The 22,853-nt window shown below is 36.1% G+C and overlaps 1 protein-coding gene across 3 annotated transcripts in view; it reads left to right on the top strand.

Moving 5' to 3' along the window:
• The window catches only part of dally (division abnormally delayed protein), a 670,712-nt gene that overhangs the window by 344,670 nt on the left and 303,189 nt on the right, over positions 1-22,853 (top strand). For all 3 annotated transcript variants that reach the window (XM_074185539.1, XM_074185537.1, XM_074185538.1), the window contains 2 exons: positions 13,143-13,592; positions 21,757-22,067. In XM_074185539.1, coding sequence (XP_074041640.1) covers positions 13,143-13,592; positions 21,757-22,067 — 761 coding nt within the window. The remainder of the gene's footprint in view (positions 1-13,142; positions 13,593-21,756; positions 22,068-22,853) is intronic.

The following is a 22,853-nucleotide window of genomic DNA, read 5'->3' as shown; positions in this document are numbered from 1 at the left end:
ACAAAAAATTCAAAATAATAATTAAAAGATTCCAAACTAAGTTACGTCACCACGTTTCGATTGTTAGTATCCACAATCGTCTGATAACAGTTATCACCCGTTATTTCTTTGTGATTTAAGTTTTTTTTTTGTTTGGTAAAATTGTTATTTTCGGTTTATCTTTTTCGATTTATTCAATTTTTTTCAGGGATTTCAAATCAATTTATATCATATTAGACAATGGATGTCTGAACTGATGAAATAAATTGATATGTTGTCTTATTTGTCTCGTTTAATCGCGAAGCGCATTTGAATTTTTTGTATTGGTTGCATGCAATAAACCGTTTATGTGACAATTTATGGCAGGCACTTTTTTATCGTAATGTACCTTCAAAATATCCAAAGCCTTAGTATAATTATCGTCAGAGATATTTAATTCACAGATAAGCGAAAGAGGTTTGTCTTTCAGAAAGGATTTCAAATACACAAATTTCTGAGAGTTCGCGAGCATTCCCATTATTGTGTACGCTAGCTGTAAATAAATCAATGAATGTACGTCATTTTCCATAGTTTGCGCTGAAACATGGAATATTCATACTTGGGAGTTTAACCTTAAGACTATGTTGGATACTTCCTGAGTTTTGTTGACTACTGTCTGATTGTCCTAGAGATGTCCTACTGTTTGAAATCGTCAGATTTTGATTGCTTCCCTATCATCATTCCGAAGAGTAGCCTGTTCTAAATCATTTTCGTTAATGGAGTTTTCTAATTCCGCTTGACAATTTTCATATTCGGAGAAAGCCTTTACCAAGAGCGATTCTCTTACAACCAATTCGTTAACATTATTAACATCATCAGCTGAAAGAGAATTTACAAAGGTTTCGATTCTAGTTATCGCGGCTTTACAGCGCGCGAGACCTATTCTTTTACTGTCCGCGTTCATCTTCACAAAATGTAATGATATTTTTCTCAATGGAGAGAAATAGAGACTAAATCCTAAATTCACAAAATAAACCAAATGTAACTATAACGTAAAACTAAAAATATTCCTTACTAAACGACAAATTTCAAGATGAAAATAAAGTTTATAAAAATGGTTGTATTTTTAAATTGAATGTCTCTAGCAATTTCCTGCTAACATTGTTTTCTTCTATGAGAGGAATAGTTGAAGTATTGAAACGATCTAACCTTTTTGTCCTTAGTCCTGGCTGTTGGCCAATTAGAATTTGTCCTATTTTTTCTTACCACCCAGCTGTACCTGCGAGGGGATGGAAATTTCCTTGATGTCTTCAGAGGAGAGATCATCAGCGAGATGAGAAATGTATCTTTCCTTTTGCGATGAGTTCTTCAAGATGTATGCGGTGTATGAGTTGAGAACCTTGAGTTTGCGAGGTGTGTGACGAACTATGTGAAGCCAGAGAGAGAGAGAGAGGGAAATCTTGAGCACGTGCTTCTTCCAAGCGCGGCTACAGTGTGTAAAATTACCTTTTCTTCTTAGATCGAATACGACAATTTGTTTAATCTGTTTAATTTGATGTGAGAAACACTATCACTAAACTTATACAAATGAGAACCTTTGATATTCTCCACAATAAACTAACACTTCGTACTTAAATCGTACTTGTAAATCATCATGATGTACTCCATTATAACATCAAAGGAGAGAAATCGCAATGCATCATAACGCTACAAGATCATAATCGTAATATATAGAATACGTAATGCAGAGAAACGTAAGCCGTCATAATCGCAATTCATCATAAGGTGAAACAGCAGAACGTACTTTGTCATAAAGTACAAATTCATAACGTACTTATAGAAACATTAACCGATCATAATCGCAATACATCATATTCGCATTGTATCATAAACTCAATGTATCATATCGCTAAAGCGTAGAAACCGTAATGTACAGAATCCGTATTCCATCATAACCGTAATGTATAGAATACCTAATATATCATAACGTAATCCATCATAATTTGGTTGCGCGCGCATCTAGTCTGCCTCACAATAGCTTACTGGTGTCATAGTCGATGGGCCGAACACAAAAATATTTTAAGCAGAATAACCATCATATTCTTAGCGGAAATTTGCTATACTACGAAGGGTAGAATTTATTTCAAATGCATTTCACTTTAACTAATATTAAACGTTTTCAAATTTTTCATTGATAGTGGAACTGTTATTAAAAGATTCAGTATAATTACTAGAGAGATGATTGGTAATAATTACTATAATAATTAATTCATTTCATTTACATTTCCATTAAACATATGCAATAAAACATTTTGTGAGTACATATCAGGTATTTCAAAATGGCCGATTAGATACTTAAATACATCTGTTGGTGTATATTTATTGTAGTAGACTGCTTCGTATATTAATTCGGTTCCTGTATTTCCTCGTTTTACATTCTTTGGCATATTAGGCCGGTACTCTTCCTAGCGGTTCCGTCTCAAAGCATTGTTGATTTACGTAACTCAATAGAATCCATAACGTTTATATTTTCTATAATTTTATTGAAGATTACGGCTCACCGTCGAACTGTTGGATAATATTGCTCTGAAGTGACATCATTCCCACCGGTTTCTTGAAATTGTTTGAAGGGCAGTTTCATCAAACTATTTACCAAAAGACACGGGTTGATTATAATTTTTGCTTTTTGTCTGCCCTATTCGCGAAATTCATTTCCACTAGATTTGGCATCTGCCAAATTCCACAAGCGACCATAGTGTTTAATTGAATTATCCTTCAATTTTGAACAAATTGCGGAAATTTCCGAGAGTTGAAATGAGTTTTTCAGTTATTTTGACCTACGCAGACATTGCCAGCTGTATATCCTTTTTTTTCAAAAAAGGTCCCTATAATAACTATTTTATGGTCAAAATTAAGTTTCTAGGGAATCTAGGGAATTTTGTGTGTTATGTTTGATTTCTAGGGATATTTGTGACAGATGCTATGCCGTTCACCAATTTCACAGGGCAACCGTTCAATGTTCAATTTTAGGAATGGATAGAATCATTAGAATATCATGCAGTTTCTCATTTTTCAATTGATCTGGAATAATTTTTACAATCATTGAACAAACATCTAGTTTTAGTAACAAGCGTAGCAGTTTATGCAACCAACAGAACAAACAAAGAAAACCAAATTCTGTCTGATCAATTATGATCGAAACTAATATATGTTATGTATAATATTTTCAATTTGTATACACAATTATATAAAAATTAGGACCATTGGAGCGATAGAGGTTTTTCATGAAAAATGTAGGTTGACAACTTAGACGAAACTCTCCCAGTTCCGAAGCACACTTTTCGTACAAAGTTCGAAAAGTGTGTCTATTGGAAAGTTAAATCAAATACAAAAATTCAACAAAATCGAAGCCTTATCTCTACACATTTCCACAAAATGCCAAAATAAGGCAAATATCTGTAATTAAAGAACTTCTTCCTCTTACGGGCATTGATTTACATTTGACTTCCTTTGTGAGGACTGTTGATAGAGAGGAAGTTTTAGTTTTCGGACAAATACTTGCCTCATCTTACCACTTTGTGGAAATGTGGGGGGAGAAGAGTTCGACTTCAGTAGGAAATTTGGCCGGTTCTCGGCCTCTCCTCTCCACTATGACGTCACGTGGGGTGAATGACCCTCCCCCCACCACTCTGAAGTCACGTGGGGTGAATGACCTAGACCGACTCATGCCTCCCCCACCACTATGACGTCATTAACGACGTAACGGTGTAATTAGGGTGACCTTGAACGACATGTCCGTCTCATGCCTCCCCCCCCACCACTATGACGTCATTAATGTCGTAATGGTGTATTTAGGGTAACCTTGAGGGTTGGTGTGTGTGTGTGTGTGAATGCACGGTACAGGATTTATCATGTGCGTGTCTGTGTACAAACATACATCTGCATACTTCAAAGATCATCCAAGTAATGAATGTTCCATCGGTGTGAGCCCACCAAGTTAGTAGTGGTGTGACGTCACAGCAGCAGCAACCGTTCAATAGTAGGAGAGCGAGATGTGCACTACACGGCGTGTGGCTGTGTAATGCATATTCATCAGTGTGTCCTTATCTCTCTCGATGCCGTCCCCCACCACTTGACACCCCTACCCTTTAACTCCCACCACTGGACACCCCCACCCTTCAACCCCCACCACTGGACACCACACCCTTCAACCCCCACCACTGGACACCCCCACCCTTCAATACACACCACTGGACACCCCCATCCTTCAACCCCCACCACTGGGCACCCCCACCCTTCAACATCCACTACTGGTCACCCCCACCCTTCAACCCACACTGGACACCCACACCCTTCAACCCCCACCACTGAACCATGATCTCACATGACGTCACGTGGGGTGAATGACCTAGACCGACTCATGCCTCCCCCCACCACTATGACGTCATTAACGAAGTAATGGTGTAATTATGGTGAACTTGAACGACATGTCCGACTCATGTATCCCCCCCACCACTATGACGTCACGTGGGGTGAATGACCTAGACCGACTCATGCCTCCCCCCACCACTATGACGTCATTAATTACGTCATTAATTAGGGTGACTTCGAACGACATGTCCGACTCATGCTTCCCCCCACCACTATGACGTCATTAACGACGTAATGATGTAATAAGAGTGGGGGTGGGGGAGGGTTGGGGTGTGGGGGTGGATGGGTTGACTTTGGGTCAGATTATCCTTCATGGTGGGGGTGACTCGCACTGTTTAACATAAAAGAAATGCTTGGCACACTATGAAATCAGTATATGAATATATCTGCAGCAGTTAGCAATTGGTCGAGTGTTATTCAGTTCGTTATAGAAGGAAGACGGTGAGTGTATTTGTCTGTTGGAAATTGTTTATATTTTCATATATATTTTCATCATGTCCGTTTCAAAAGTAGACTTAAATAAAATCAATAGTTTGATTGTACAGGAGGTTGAAATACTAGAGTGAAAGACCTTATCATCATTGCCAATTGATGAAGTGTACATAATTAAAAATATGTCAACTTATTCTACACGGTTTGGTAAATCAATTTTATTAACTTTGGAAGATGTGAGCAATGATAAATCATTCAAAACATGTCTACCAAAACGTATTTCGTTGTAATTCAGTGATGATGATATAACTTGCATCAACTCATCGGGTGGTAAATATACGATGACGTATTTGGCTCATAGCCCACAAAGTTTTGCTGGCATGAAAACGTGATCTCTAGTCAAATTCAATATGATTGAATAATAATAGTAATTATAGTGAATTTCTTTTTGTTTTAATAATATTCATATATTAGACGATAATTGTAAGGAAATATAAACATTACTAACTTAGTTGAATGCACTCACTTTATAAGTACAAATGAAATGGGAATGTGAGTATTATATCATGGAAACAAGTTGGAGGTTGCTAATTGTTTTTTTTTAATTTGATTTCAGTTCCACCATTCAAAGATGTGGATGCAGTATGCAAGTCAAGATTGGATCGATGATGTAGATCTTAAATCATCGGTTCAACATTTGTCGTCTAAATTGAAGCACATGCGCTCTTTCATCAACTGGCGCATGCGCTCTTTCACTAAACTGTTAACGCATGTGACGATCTTTGTCATTTAAGAGACCAGTGCATGGATTAATTTTCGTTTTCACTCCATTAGAAACAACAATGGAGGATGGACCATCACATCAACACCCACAACAACCCACAACACCGTTTCTGTGATAGAATCAGGACAGAATTGGTGCGATGCTTGCGAGAGACCTCTTCAAACTTCACCCGAGTGTCAACATGTGTACTATGTATCAATGTCAAATAAAAACAACAGCCCTTTTCATGGCTACATTATTCAAACAAACAGTACTTTGACGAAAAAAAAATGTCAAAGTTGGAAATTTGTTAGTCTTTGAATGTCTGTGCGTTATATGACAAATTACTGCTCTGACTGAAAAGTCGAAGTTGGGAATTTGCTAGTCATCGAATATCTATGCATATGATGAGTAAACAAAAAACAAAAATTGTTGTGATGTATTTGTCTAGGATAGTTTGGAATTGAAATAAAAAAAATAATAATATGACGAAGAGAAGAACAATGCCCCAACCATCGCATTGTTTAATGTGTACCCAACCAAAACAATGTACACGTACACCCTCCATTTCACTTCCTTTTTAAATTTTTTTTCCTAAAATTACAAATATAAACTTAAAACTACCATAATTAAATATTCCTAACTGATCTTAAACTAACCTTTTATTTACAATTCATCTACAAAAAATGTTTCCTATATAGTTTTTAATTTTTTAAATCGCTCAATCGGAGAGGTCAATACTTTTCGCCTTTCCTCCAAAGATGTTTGCTTCCGATCTAGTTTGCTTCGTTGGCTAGCAATTTCAGCTTGTTGGCGGAAAATGATAGCCAACTCGGCTACACTAGATCGGGAAGCAAGTTCAACTTCCCTGCACCTTCACCATGTTCGTTCCATTAATACGTCATCTGTTGGTTTTGGATTTGGTTTTATTATTGTAACATTTGGATTAATGTCCAGTCCTGGATACCCGAGTCCACCTGATGACCTGAGTTTATGTTTTTTCTCTAAAACTACAACTCTCTGTTCCAAAGCGTCATATTTTTTCATTGTAGACGCTGTTATGTCAGACATTTTTATTTCTACTTCACTTTTAAGATTATCATATTTACGACTCAAAGTTATCCGAGCCTCTGCAATTTTATCGTCGAATGCTTGACGTGCATCGCGAGCAACATTATCAATTGTGGATTGTATTGCAGCTTGTAGGGCTAGAAGTATGACCTCTTTTGTTCCATTAATTTCCCCCTCAAGATATGATACAGTTACAACACTCTTGTCAATTGGTTCGCTTGTATTTTTCAATATTTTCCTTTGCTTGTCATAATGACCATCTTTTGTTAATTTAAATCCATTCCCGGGAGGATCTCTAATGACATTACCACCCCTTTTCTTTTTCTACCAAACTTATCTATCGTTTTAGACATTGTGCACTCTACGATGATTCTTTTCAAACTGATATTTCGTTCATTCACATTATGTTATATACTTTGCAGTAATTAGTTAGGAAAATAGAAATAAAACAAATAAAATTTGTAATAGTTTAGGACTATATTTAAAACCATACAAAGCCGCAAACAAAACAAAAAACTAATTGAATCCCTACATCAGAGGCCTCTTACCGATCTCGATCTCAGTTATTATACACAAAAAATGAAAATTCCACATTTTCGTGGTGTTTTTATGCGTGACAGATTACCCTCTTCAGGTCCAAGACAAAACGAGACAGCTATTGTCAATTTAGATGGAATGAGTGGATCAGGAACACATTGGGTGGCATATAAAAAATGTGGGAAACAAGTCGCATATTTCGATAGTTTTGGAGATCTACCCTCACCATTGGAATTGACTCGATTCTTTCGAAAATATTCGAATGTAAAAATCAAATATAACTATGATCGTCTACAGAAATTTAATACAGTTCTCTGTGTTCACTTGTGCTTACAGTTTCTCTCTGAATAATTTTTCAAATAAAAATGGATACAACACCAAAACTGGATCGGGAGGCTATCAAGGAAATGGGGTTTTCACTTAGAATGTTTCCAAAATATGGTACCTTGAAAAAAATGGCTAAGGTGATGCTTGCAAATATGCCCAAGGAAGTGATACTTGCATGTGTTGCACATGAGATTGCATATGTTTGGGAAAAGTTACCCAAACATCTACAAGATGACATCGATATAATGAAACATAGATATTGTTATGAACACCACCCCGATGAAAATTCAGATTTGGATGGTAATGATGGTCCTATACCTCGAAAATCTATGTGTTGTATTTGTAATATAGAGGATGTGAAAATTGTTATCAATAAAAATGATATTTATTACAATACAACACCTTCCAAAAAGTGTAAATTGTTTCAAATGTGCTGTTGCTGTGCACAACAATAAATGGAAATGTGTTTCAAAATATTCATCAGTCATTTCACGAAAGTTCGAGCTACAAGCTGTTAGGACAAATGTCTTGAGTGCGGATTTTTTTCCACCAGTTGAATTGGATAGGAACAGCCGTTATGGATTAGGACTTTTGGGATTCTATGGATGCAATACAATCAATAATATAACTGAAGCTAATAATTTAGTAAGTTTTAGAATCAGTAATGATAACTCATCGATACTCCAAAAGTACACAATTGAAATTCCATGTGGTGCTTACGAAATAGAAGAGATCAATACCGTCATACAGAAACATATCATGTTCAGATTGTTTCATGATAATAAACCAACTGATATCGTTGCAGATAATATTTTCTATCTACACGCCAATAATAATACATTCAAATGTGAAATGCGATCCAAATATGAAATTGACCTGACACATCCAATTTCTATGGCAGAAATGGCAGAAAAAAATATATATATATGTCAGTCCAGAAGGTCGTCAATTGATTCACAACATTACAGTGCGTATTTTGGATGAAAAAAATGATCTCATCGATTTTGGTAGTGAATAAGAGATTTTCATTATTTTGGAATTGAAGAAAATCGAATAACTATTGTTATGGTATTGAACAATCCCAAACCAAAACGAGCTGCATCATCAAAAAAAAAGTGTGCATAAAAAGAAAAGGGTGCATAAAAAGAAGCTCCTTCCACAAGTGTATGCTAAACAGTTAGCACATAACGCTCTGTCTGTGAGCGATCTTAAATTTTTGGAATCGATTGGATTGAAAGTGAGAAAATAACAATGGTGCTCGAAACATACAGTGAAAAGTTGAATATATTCGATGAAACAGTGCTCGATCATTCTCTCATGAGTTTACATGAGCATACATATAAGCCCTATGGATCGCCGCTATTTAGGAATTCGGATGAAATCAGAATTGCAATCAATAATCAAGATGTTATACTAGATATTGCCGAGAGCTTCATTTACATAGAAGGTAAATTCACCCTCAAAGACGTATTCGATATCTCGAATAATGCAATTGCATTTCTCTTTGATGAAATTCGTAACGAAATGGGTGGTGAACAAGTGGCTGTTGTTAAAAAACCCGGGATAACATCTACAATGAAAACCACGATATCATTTAGACAATCACATGCTAACACATTATTGACATCTGGCTGGGGACTTTCACAATTGAAACAAGATATCTTGGATACAAACAGTCATGTATTCAGTGGAAAACTACCACTGAAATATTTGATGGGTTTTGCTGAAGATTACAACAAAAGTATCTTGAATGCTAAACAGGAATTGATTTCGACTATCGCTCGATCATTCAAAAACTCATATATAGGTGAGGTTGATGCTGATTTGGAAATAAATAAAATCGAATGGAAAATAAGACATATTGTTCCAGAGGATAAACACAAGCTCAAACTTATGAGTAGAATAAACAAAAGCGGCCTGAATGCCAAAATCAAGTTGGCTTATTGTATGTGGGACCTCTATGAACTACCATCATTAAGTGGGACTTCTTCAGACATATGGGCGATCAAAACAACTAACGCTTTGGAAACTCCTCGTTTTGTCATCATCGCATTCCAAAGTACTACCACATCTGAAGATAGAACACAGGATATTACAAAATTCACAAGTGTCGATATCAATAATATTCGAGTATACTTGAATTCTGAATTTTATCCATATGAGCGTTGGTAATTGAATTTCGATAAAAAACTTGATGCTTCTGCCCATTATGCTTTTGAGAGTTTCCAGCGAAGTTACTATGATAAAGATATGGGTGAACCTCTAATTGACATTGGACAATTTAGAGAGAATCCACTGTTCATCATCGATTGTTCCCATCACCCGAATGCAACAAAATCATCAACTATTGATATAAAGACAACACTAAAATATATGCAATAATTTTGCATGATACAGTTTTAACATACAATGCTTTGGATGGTTCAGTTCATAGCAGATATTGACACTTTTCAAATCATTGATACTATTTCATTTTTTTTCACTCTATCATATACTGTTTTATGATATTTTTTTTCCATTTTTAACTGACCTATATTATGTATTATATTTTTTTTCGTAATTCATATATATCATATTTATTGTTTTGTGATCATTTTCAATTGTATATAATGGGATTTAAATAAATAAAACATGAAAATAATACAAAGTTTTTTTATTTGACATTATTTATGATTTTCAGGAACATACAGACTATCTAAAATAACTTCTTCCTCATAGTCATCATTTTCGCGACCATCTTCAATTTCCTCTTGATTTTCATCATTCAATTCAAAGTGATGAATAATCCATTCTGGCAAGTATGGTTGGAGGCTATACAGGAATCTTCTCAGGTTCAGTTCAATCATAATCTCACAAAGTTGCCATAGTTCCAATTCATTATCCAAAAATTTGTTACAAACTTCTGCACCACCCCGATAGTTCTCAGCATCACGAAGACATAATTCAATTGTTTTTTCATCATAGCATACACTCATATCATATACGCTTGCATGTTCGGCTCCATCACCCAACACCTTCAATTTAGACGACAAATGTTGAACCGATGATTTAAGATCTACATCATCGATCCAATCTTGACTTGCATACTGCATCCACATCTTTGAATGGTGAAACTGAAATCAAATAAAAAAAACAATTAGCAACCTCCAACTTGTTTCCATGATATAATACTCACATTCCCATTTTATTTGTACTTATAAAGTGAGTGCATTCAACTAAGTTAGTAATGTTTATATTTCCATATAATCATCATCTAATATATGAATATTATTAAAACAAAAAGAAATTCACTATAATTACTATTATTATTCAATCATATTGAGTTTGACTAGAGTTCACGTTTTCATACCAGCAAAACTTTGTGGGCTACGACCTAAAGAAATTAACTATAAATAATTACAATTATCATTCAATCATATTGAATTTGACTAGAGATCGCGTTTTCATGCCAGCAAAACTTTGTGGGCTTTGACCTTAATACGTCATCGTATATTTACCACCCGATGAGTTGATACAAGTTATATCATCATCACTGAATTGCAACGAAATACGTTTTGGTAGCCAGGTTTTAAATAATTTATCATTGCTCACATCTTCCAAAGTTAATAAAATTGATTTACCAAACCGTGTAGAATAAGTTGACATATTTTCATTTATGTAAACTTCATCAATTGGCAATGATGATAAGGTCTTTTGCTCTAGTATTTCAACCTCCTGTACAATCAAACTATTGATTTTATTCAAGTCTACTTTTGAAACGGACATGATGGAAATATATATGAAAATATAAACAATTTCCAACAGACAAATACACTCGCCGTCTTTTTTCTATTACGAACTGAATAACACTCTACCAATTGCTAACTGCTGCAGATATATTCATATACTGATTTCATAGTGTGCCAGGCATTTCTTTTATATTAAACAGTGCGAGTCACCCCCACCATGAAGGATAATCTGACCCAAGGTCAACCCACCCACCCCCACACCCCAACCCTCTCCCACCCCCACTCTAATTACATCATTACGTCGTTAATGACATCATAGTGGTGGGGGGAGGCATGAGTCGGTCTAGGTCATTCACCCCAAATGACGTCATAGTGGTGGGAGGAGGCATGAGTCGGACATGTCGTTCGAGGTCACCCTAATTATATCATTACGTCGTTATTGACGTCATAGTGGTGGGGGGAGGCATGGGTCGGTCTAGGTCATTCACCCCACGTGACGTCATGTGAGATCATGGTCCAGTGGTGGGGGTGTCCAGTGGTGGGGGTTGAAGGGTGGGGGTGCCCAGTGGTGGGGGTTGAAGAGTGGGGGTGTCAAGTGGTGGGGGACGGCATCGAGAGAGGTAAGGACACACTGAAGAATATGCATTACACAGCCACACGCCGTGGAGTGCACATCTCGCTCTCCTACTATTGGTTGCTACTGCTTTGACTTCACACCGAGATGAAACAAAAAAAAGTGGAAATTGTTTAAATTTTCGAAGCACCTAAATGCGTCATGGGATAGGCAACGTTCTCATGTGGAGTTGTCAGATATCTTTCATTGGAAACACTTGACATTGCAAGGATACAGGGTGAAAAGGACATGCGGGCTAGTAGCTAACACAGTTGGTGACATTAAAGCCTACAGGTTACCTACATACGCACTGGGAGCCTGCATGATACATAAGAACATTGTTACCCCAATTCTTCACAAAGTCCTGTGGAATGCCTGGAGCATGCACAATTTGCATCCGCCACGACGTCTGTCACTGTCTGCCAAGAACACATTGCCGATGACGAGGCAAGCTTTTTACATAAGGATTACCATTTTAGTATCATAATTATCATGCTATGCAGTTCAGTTTTCTTATTTGTTAACGTTATTTTTTGTACCCCAATTTTTGTCCGTATTTCTAGTATATCATGCAAATCCAAGCTTTACTAAACCTCGTTGAAAAATTAAGCTCAGCTCAAATGTCAATGTTATGCACCATACTTACTCAAGCCAAGTTTTCGGAATCCCAAAGTGCATGTTGTAACCTTTGGAAATTGATGAAATTTGTTTGTCTATTTTCTGCACATGCATTTTTATAGTAAGATATCGCTTGTATGGAAAAGTCTTCACAAAAGTAAACTTGCTAGTGAATTGGTATGTGTTCAAATTTCAGCTGAAGAAATATTGGTTGATACAATGTTTTTATTCCTTTCTTTGTACGTTGAAAAATTCATTTCTCCATTATAAATGAATAACTAACACAGCTCTTTCAACCTACTACAGTTTTGGAAATTTTGTTTTTACAAAATAATTAATCCTGATTTGTGACATTATGAAGATTTTAATATGAAAATTAGTTTCGAATTGTGAATGAATCAAGAATTTTCAGTCGGTTCTATAGAAGTCCAATTTATCTTTAGAAATTCATTTGATTTTGTGATAGATTGAAATAAAAAATAACATTCATCTTGTCGTGTTGAACATCGTCCTCATATGGACGTTTACTCCACTCACTTCCTGCCACATGAATGAACGCACCGCCAATATTGCGTATTGCTCAAACCCATGAGAAAGATAACAAAATTAATTAATTATTTCCTCGCCGTTTACTAGACACATTAAAACGGGTTTTCTTTTCCAGATCACGTATCCGAACTGGCCCGTCAATCAGAGAACAAAACCCTGCTACTCTTTTGGCATGTGTACCAAGGCATGGCAGTCCTATCCCGGAAACCAATCGAAAACCTCTACAGGGAAATCATGAACTACGTAGTGATCGATTCCACGGAAGCCAAGCCGGCCGTAAGCCCCGAAGAAATCGTCGCCAGTGTAACGTCGTTTTTCACAGAACTTTTTCCGTTGGCCTACCATCACTCCGCCGACATATCAAACAAAGACTTCACTTTGAATTACAAGGCGTGTCTGAAAAAGTCAATTGACTTCATATCACCTTTCGGAGATATTCCGAAACAACTTGCTCAATCTTTGTCGAAGAGTTTGGAAGCTACGCAGCTTCTATTGCAAGCATTCCGCATAGGAACGGAAGTTCTGAACACCACAGACACATTGCTCATAGACGAACATAGTGCGGGTAAGTTGAGATCGAGATTTATATATCCAACACAGGGGTTTCCTAACTTATTTGGAACACGCCACCTTTCGACCATACAAAATTTCATGCTCCCCATCCTCCTGTCCAGATTATCAGATCAGAATCAAAAAGTATTCAATAACAAAATAACTATTTTCATTGATCGATAAACTATAAAGTTAACGAAAATTCACACAAAAAGTATTTGCTAAGTAGTCCCTATTTATTGGAATGTGACGAATAGCTTGCATGAATTTGACGAGGTTTAGGCCGGGAACACATTGTTCTGATGCTACAACACGCCACGCCATCCGACACAACGTCAGAAGGATCTGACACCTTTGATTGTAATGCATATTTATATATTGTGTGTACACTGTTCTGATGCAATCCCATCCTACGCGACTCGACGCCATCCGACATGGTGCGAATCCCTTCTTGCCTGATTTTTATCATATAATATCACGTCGCGTGGCACCGCGTCGTAAGGTGTAGTAACGCGAAGGTGGCATCATATATATACAATGGCGGCAAAAATCGATGAAAATTTATTAATTGAGTTGGTTCGGAAGCACGAGTGTGTTTATAATATGAGAAGCAAGCACTATAGAGACCAGAATATGAGAGGAGAAGCTTGGGAGGAAGTTGCTCTGGATATGAACATAGCAGGTAAATCAAACTATGTAACCATTTTTTATTAATACTATATTTTTACAACTTCACTGTATTTTTCCGCGTCTTACGGTTTGGGTCTGCCAAGGTACGCTGCCCTCTTGGGAGTTGAAATATTCTTCAAATTTATCTCTGACAAACATTGCCCGCTCTGTGCAATTTTGCCGAAGCGGTAGTACTGAAGTAAAACAAAAATCAGACCCATTTGAATAATCATTTTCCGGTTCAAAGTCGCGTTTTTGACATAACATATTATGCAAACATACAGCTGCTAAAATAATATCTTGTGCTGTGTCTGGCTGAACTTCTATGTATCGAAGAAAAATTCTCCAGCGAGCAGCTAAAATCCCAAAACTGTTTTCTACTACTCTTCGTGCCCTTGACAGACGGTAGTTAAAAATTTTTTTGGCTTCATCTCCGCAAAGATTTCTTCTACTATACGGGCGCAGAAGATAAGATTTTAACGGAAATGCTTCATCGCCTACTATAACGTAAGGTAATTCTTCTCCATTTGCTGTCAGTTTCTCATCGGCAGGTATATTGAATGTGTCATTAGCTAACGATTTGCCTAACAAAGAATTTGAAAAGATGCCACTATCGCTGTTTTTTCCATATGCTCCTACATCGACCACAATAAACTTATAATCGGCATCAACAAGGGCCAGCAGAACAATTGATTGGACCTCTTTATAATTGTAATATTCAGAACCAGCATTAATAGGGCAACGTATATTTATATGTTTGCCATCTAACGCTCCCAAGCAATGCGGAAAGTTCTATAGTCGTTCATAACTTTGGGCAATATCTTTTCACATTTCAGTAGTCGGTGATGGCATCACCATGGGTTTCAATACTTGCCAAATTGCCCGACATACTTCTTTAATTATTTGCCGTACTGTACTGAACCCCATTCTGTAATTGAAGCCCAAAGATCTGAATGAGTTTTCGGTTGCAAGGAATCTAAAACAAAAATGTAATTTTTAATAAACTGTTCATTTTGATTAATTTCATCAGATAGAGTATATATATTTTTAGGGGATGCTTTAAAAACAGCTTGGAATAAGTTAAGGAACTGTTTTATCAATGCTCAAAAGAGACGTAAAACAAAAAGTGGGCAAGCTGCCACTAAACTTGTAAAATGAAAGTTTGAAAAGGAAATGGAATTTCTCTTGCCGTATTTGGAAACTCGGCAAACGCAAACAAATTTAATTGAAGAAACCCAAGAATTGAATGACGAAGAGGATGAGGATGTAGTTCACGGAACAACAGAATTTCAAGACGAACAGGAATTGAGTGTCAACAATCCTACCACTTCTCGCAATTCTATTGACTTGGTTGTAAAGAGACAAACGCCTACACGTAGACAAACATCAATTTCAGCTGAACAATTGGTCAACATAATGAAAGAGAATGCTGAGCTTCGAAGGTCTAGGTACAAAAATGTACCAAAACCTGAAGGATATCAATCTGCGTTCGATGAAATTGGCATGTTTTTTCTGAGCATGGTTAAGACTGTTAAAAGTCTGTCTCCAATAGATCAAGCAACTATCAGAATGAACATGTGTACTATGATTTCTGAAGCAGAAATTCGACAAATGAGGAGTCAGGAAGGACCCCAAACATATCAAACAGCCATACCATTAACCAGTCCTTCTTAATTCACTTCTACTGCATCTACATCAAACCAGCGATTTTCTCCACCTCCTCCTAGGCCTTTTTCACAAGCATCTACATCAAACCAGCCATTTTCACTAATTAATTACGACAATTATGGTCAGATAGAACATCCGGCTCAAGACGCTCACATGCAGTACACAACATTTCAACAAGATCCTTCCACCTGAAATCCTTACAACCATCAAATACGTTCTTTTGATTGAGAACGTATTTGATTCATTTAAAGTTCGGTGTTTTTAGGATTAACTTTTTTTTATATATATTATAGTTTGTATGTAAGAAGTAAATATCTTCTAAAATACAGATATAAATTTAAAAACAAATAAACGTTTTTCTTACCGTAGACAAATCGCTAGTCGCTCTTTGGTTGATATGGCCTTTCTAAAGGTTGTATTTATTTTTTTAATATTCATTTCCACCAGTGAATGCCAATTCTCAAACTGCTCCTTGTTCATTCGAAAATACATGTGGAACCGGTCACTATTGTTACCCATTTCGAGAAGGTCAATTAGCGTATGATATTCTCCATGAAAGTGACGTTCCAAATTTATTGGATGTACCCAACATTTTCTTCTTTGTTTTCGTTCTAATAACAGTAAAGCTGATGCTGCACATTCTAGTTCTTCTTCCCACTCATCGGAGGAACTACTATTCGCCATAGTGTCTGAACTCAAACTGGTCTCATTTTCTATCATTCATTATGTAAAGTAACGTCGCGTTGTATCGGATGACGTGGGAACAGTGTGCACGAAGTACATCTCTGACGCATTATGTCGGATGGCGTGGCGTGGTGTAGCATCAGAACAATGTGTTCCCGGCTTTACAATTCTCGGTTTAACCATAGAGATTGCACAACGCAAATCACTACCAATGTCAAGTTTATTTCTATAGGTACTTGGTTTTTATCGCAACTACAGCAGAAAATTCCCTTCCGTACAAATATGTACTTGAGAAAGGTAAATATAATCGAAGTGCTTTTTCTGCTATTCTGGGGTGAATTGAGTAATATTTATTATTAATAATAATAATAAATGGTCTTTATTTTTATCTTGGCGGAGTTCAGCTTACGCTATTCTACCACTCAACCAAGACTATTTTTATACATGTATGTATAAATAGTACAGTAGCATAACTCAAAACTAGGACCTAATCTAGGTTTTAACATCATAAAACAAAAGTACATGTAGGTAAGTGAAATAATAATAAGAAAAACATGATGAAGTAAAATTACTTGAATAATTTAATTAAGTTCAATTAAATTTTATTTAATTCAATTCAGTCAGATTCATTGTTTACCGAAGAGGATGGCTTTCGTTTTAATTTTAAACGCAGAAACAGATAGTAATTTCAATTAATCAAGATATGAGTTGTACTCGGTTACAGCGCTATTAGAGAAGGAACGTTTATTGATCAAAGTATTATTTTTGAACTACATAAAATTCAACTTTGTATGTACTTATTTTATTTCGAGTTGCCTAGTCAACCTGTTTTTCAAGTTTCATTAGTTTTCTATCTAGCCTGTGTGTGTGTGTATATTTTTGCGCACTTGCGACTGTTTTGTTTAGTTGAAACAAGCGCGAGCGAGTGCAGGCGTGTGTGCGGGGAAAAGTAGACTGTAAGTCGCAGGGCAAACCGCATGGCAACCATATTTCGCATTTTCTAATATTTTCGTACCTATGCTAATATGGATCCTGAAATTGGTAAATTGGACTGCGAAAATAGGAGGTTTCTGGCAGAATAAACTGAACAATATTGTTTTACGCTGGTCTCAAGCGGTTCCAGTGTGTCTTATATGCAATAAAACTGTCGATATTGTTAAGAGTGGCAATTTGAAGCGACACTACGAAACAACTCATCAGCACTTTCATAAAAACTTTCCTCTTGGCAGTGAGGCTCGTGAAATGAAAAATTATGATCTGATACAAAGCGTGTCTGCTTTTCGTCGCAAGCTGGATATCTTTGAAAAAGATTTGGCAGCACAGCAATCTATAAATTTTTCGACAATTTTCTAATATAGAAAGAACTCTGAAGAACGCCATTTGAAGTTGATTTAGCAGCAGAATGGACAGTTGTGGCTGCCAAGTTGTTTAACAGAATAAAACGAGCAAAGGCATCAAGAAGATGTGTCTTTGCAAATGTATAAAACGGTATCCACTGAAGAATTTTGGGCCAAACATGACCCAGAAAAATATGAAAATTGCAAGAAAGTAACTATAAATTTGGCTACTATGTTTGGTTCGACATACGTACGTGAAACATCTTTCTCAAAGATTAATTTTTTGAAAAACAAATATCGTTCGAAATTAATGGACGCCCTCTTAGAAGACACACTTCAAATTTGCTGTTCCTCTCGAGACCCAAGCCATAAAGAACTGGCTCAAAACCGTTGGTGTAATTTCTCACAATAATTTTAGGTCTTATGTTTTATAATTCAGAATTTGATTTCAAATCAAAATAATACATAGGTAGCACCTAATTTCCATCAGTTGTTTTTTCTGGACTTCTTTCAAAATTTTCCCACAGTATCCGGACCCCACACTATCCCGACCTCTGAGATGAAGAGTGACGCGGGAGGGTGGGTGTATAGATGTTACGAAGGTTTCTAGAGTGATACTGGTGACATGGATTCATTTTGGACTAGAGGTAATCTGGACATTGGTTTCTCAATAATTTGTGAACGAAGCATGCAAGGTGATGTCTCCTTCTATTTAACATGTTCAGCCACCCCAGATTGTTTAAAAATGGTGTTACATAATCTCTTCGTTTCAGCGAAAATAATAATCGGACACAGGCATTCTTAACTTTCGGATCCTGGAAGAAGTTTCTAGATTAAGGCACGGGCCATAGACAATATCACCATAGTTGAAAATTGATAAAATAAGTGTATCACATTGTTGAATCTTCAAATGTTCAGTCAGGTAAGGTTTGTTTGGGTATAGATCAACGGTCAGCAACAGGCGGACCGCGGTCCGCAAACGGACCGCGAAAGGTCGAAGCTCGGACCGCCAAATACTGTATACCAAGTATAAATTGATACCTAGATGAGGTATGCTATACCTTGAATAATTAAAATAATATCTTTGAGTAATATATAATTCAACTTAGGTAGTACTTATTTTACTTCAGTATGTTGCCTAGTTAACATGTTTTACAAGCACCTACAACTAATATAGTTTGATTAGTTTCCTATCTAGCCTGTGTATCTGTGTGTGCCAATTAGTTGATGTTGCGGCAGAATGGACTGATGTCGCTGCCAAGTTGTTGAATATGTTAAAGCCATCACGTCAAATAGAGATAATTCATTTGCAAGATGTGTCTTTGCAAATGTATAAAACGGTATTCACTGAAGAATGTTTGGAACGAATATGAAAATTGCAAGAAACTAGCTGTAAATTTGGCCACTATGTTTGGCTCAACAGACGCCCACCTAGATGACACACTTGAATTTGCTGTTCCTATCGAGAACCAAACTATAAAAAACTGGCTCAAGACCATTGGTGTAGTTTGTCACATTAATTTTGGATCTTTTGTTTTATAATTCAGAATTTCATTTGAAACCAAAATAATACATAGGTAGCACCTAAATATAATCAGTTGTTTTTTCTGGACCTCGTTAAAATTTTCCCACAGTATCAGAACACCACCCAATATTACTTGTCAACCCCTGGTATATAGATGTTTCAGTAGACCATATGCTCTCAGGATCAGAGAGTTAATATGGCTAATGAATCTCAAATTGCAATCTATTGTCAACCCCAAACATTTTATTTTGTCACTATATTCCAATTTGTGATTATTGACAAAAATTGTCTATGCCCCTCTTATGGCTGATGATTTATTTCGGTTGATGTTCAAACAGTGATTTCTTGATATTTCAATAGATCATCCATATATTATTTAAAAAATGTTCAATGGATAAAAAATCATCAATTTTTGCGGAAAAAATTATATTGGTGTCATCAGCATAGTTATGCATTTGAAAATCTTTCAGTACATTGAAAAAATCAGAGGTGTAAATAAGAAATAGGATAGGTGCAAGTATAGAGCCCTGTATGTATTATATTTATATGTATTGCCGACGTAGAGGAAAATAAAAATCTGTGGTTGGGATACAAAATTATTAGCACCCGTACTAATATCTGTGGCTGGAAATACCTATTCACTATAGGTTGAATGTGAAATTATTAAGACTATTTGGTGTTTAACATTTTTATAGAGTCTTAAGTAGATTGAGGCGTTGATAATCAATCCCTTTCTCATCAACAATACAGATTAAGGGAAAAATAAAATTGAAAATATTAGACTTACTTTCCAATACCCCATATAGAAATGATATCCGATGATGTGCGTCCATCAAAATAACACAACTTCCATAGTTTTTCGAGTAGATTAACTTGGTGATGACAGTTTTCTTGTCATCTAAACAGATTTCGAAAAAGAAATTGTTGAAACAATTAGACTCATTTTTTGAGATTCCTTGTATTCATGAAAATCACACAACTCTTATAGAATTTTGAATGGATTAACACAGTGAAAACCGTTTTCTTGTTACCCATACAGATTTCAAGAATAAAATTGTTGAAACGATCAGACTAACTTCTAAAACCCCTTATAGAATTGAAACCAGATGATGTGCGTGCATAAAAATCACATGAGTCTTATGGAATCTTGGGTAGATTGACGTAGTGATAACAATTTTCTTGTCACCCGAACAGATTTCGAAAACAAAAATGTTGAAACAATCAGACTCATTTTTTGAGATTCCTTGTAGAATTGAAACCAGAAGATGTGCGTTCATGAAAATCACACAACTCTCATAGAATCATGGATAGATAAACACAGTGAAAACCGTTTTCTTGTCACCCATACAGATTTCCAGGAAAAAATATTGAAACAATCAGACTCACTTTTTGAAACACCTTGTAGAATTGGAACTAGAAGATGTGCGTTCATGAAAATTACACAACTGTTATAGAATCTTGGGTAGATCGATATAGTGAAAACCGTTTTCTTGTCACCCATACAGATTTCCAGAAAAAAATATTGAAACAATCAAACTCACTTTTTAAAACACCTTGTAGAATTGAAACTAGAAGATGTGCGTTCATGAAAACTACACAACTGTTATAGAATCTTGGGTAGATCGATATAGTGAAAACTGTTTTCTTGTCACCCATACAGATTTCCAGGAAAAAATATTGAAACAATCAGACTAACTTTTTGAAACACCTTGTATAATTGGAACTAGAAGATGTGCGTTCATGAAAATTACATAACTGTTATAGAATCTTAGGTAGATCGATATAGTGAAAACTGTTTTCTTGTCACCCATACTGATTTCCAGACTAACTTTTTGAAACACCTTGTAGAATTGGGATTAGAAGATGTGCGTTCATGAAAATTACACAACTGTTATAGAATCTTAGGTAGATCGATATAGTGAAAACTGTTTTCTTGTCACCCATACAGATTTCCAGCAAAAAATATTGAAACAATCAGACTCACTTTTTAAAACACTTTGTAGAATTGGAACTGGAATCAGCTCAAAGAGGACTATCCAAATTTTACATAAAAAATATGAGAAGTAATTAAAAAAAAAGGGATGAGGGGGTGGTTTTTCCACCCCCTCACCCCTAGCATCATATAAGTTTAAATAAGCCATAATGCTTGCCCCTTCCAACATAAATTGACGTGTTTTTGGATTTTTCCTAAATACCAGTATTACAAAAGTTATTAAAGGTGGATACTTTTATCTAAAAAGCACTGTATATCGTAAATAGCTCTTCAATATTATTATTGTTCAATACTTCCACAGGAAATTCCGAATGCCACACCGCACTTTTGAAAATGACGTATTGCCCGAAGTGTATGGGCTTGCGGAAAAACACCAAGCCTTGTTCGGGCTACTGCCTCAACGTCCTGAGAGGGTGTATCACAAAATACGTAGCGGAACTGGATCTACCGTGGAACGGATACGTCGAAGGTATCGAGAGCCTTTTGAACGCTATGAAGAAAAGTAACAACGACGCAGGGATCAATGCTGATGCCGTCATCAGGAATTTAGACACAAAAATTTCGGACGCTATAATGCACTATATGGCAAATACGAAAGATATCGACGATAGGGTAAGTCATAATAATAGTTTCAATTATAGACTAGTTTTATTTCAGTAATGAAAACATCATGTTTATAATGTTCTACTTTTAATGAAATCTAATCAAATATTTTCTGCGTCCCATAAGTTGATGTATTTATGATAGCCAATTACGGGGATTTCCATTTGATCAACTTTTGGATTATTGGCCACCAAGTACAAAATACAGAAATATGTCATTTCATTTACTATATATCTCATGCTATGGCATACAAATATTCACATTTCTTTTTCATCCACTTGGAGGAGTGAATGCAATAAGGTAGCCAGAATGGGTTATCAGAACAAATAGAAACGTAGGCCTAAGAGACGAACTATATAAGCACCATCTCACGACCACTGAGGGGAAGTGGACGCACCCCCGCTGGTATTATTGAGGAACCTCCTAGAAAACCAATTGAGAACAGTGATAATTTACTAACATTATTTCGGAATGGAAAGAAGTTTAAATGAGTGTAAACTTCTAGTTTATATTACCTTATTCTCACAATAAATATTTATTCATCGAGCATCATTGGCAATGGGATGCATTGATGAATTCCACCGTTCTTAACAAACAAGTCTGAGTAAGAAAAGCCAATGACATCTCCCTTCACGAAAAAACCATCAATGGACTTTATAGTATTTCATACATATTTACCGAATACATGGTAATTTCCACTTCTTAGTCGTTTAATGATTATTCTAGAAAGTAAGCTGAGTAGAACAGTAGCTCAAGACCCATAACAGATGATCTGACAACACTGCAAAAGACGTT

This window comes from Leptinotarsa decemlineata, unplaced genomic scaffold (assembly GCF_025532065.1).
Source record: "Leptinotarsa decemlineata unplaced genomic scaffold, Ldec_3_MD MMD2_tig00026375_RagTag_RagTag, whole genome shotgun sequence".
Lineage (NCBI taxonomy): Eukaryota > Metazoa > Arthropoda > Insecta > Coleoptera > Chrysomelidae > Leptinotarsa > Leptinotarsa decemlineata.
The sequence above is the reverse complement of the archived record's forward strand: the minus strand, read 5'-3'. Positions and strand labels throughout refer to the sequence as shown.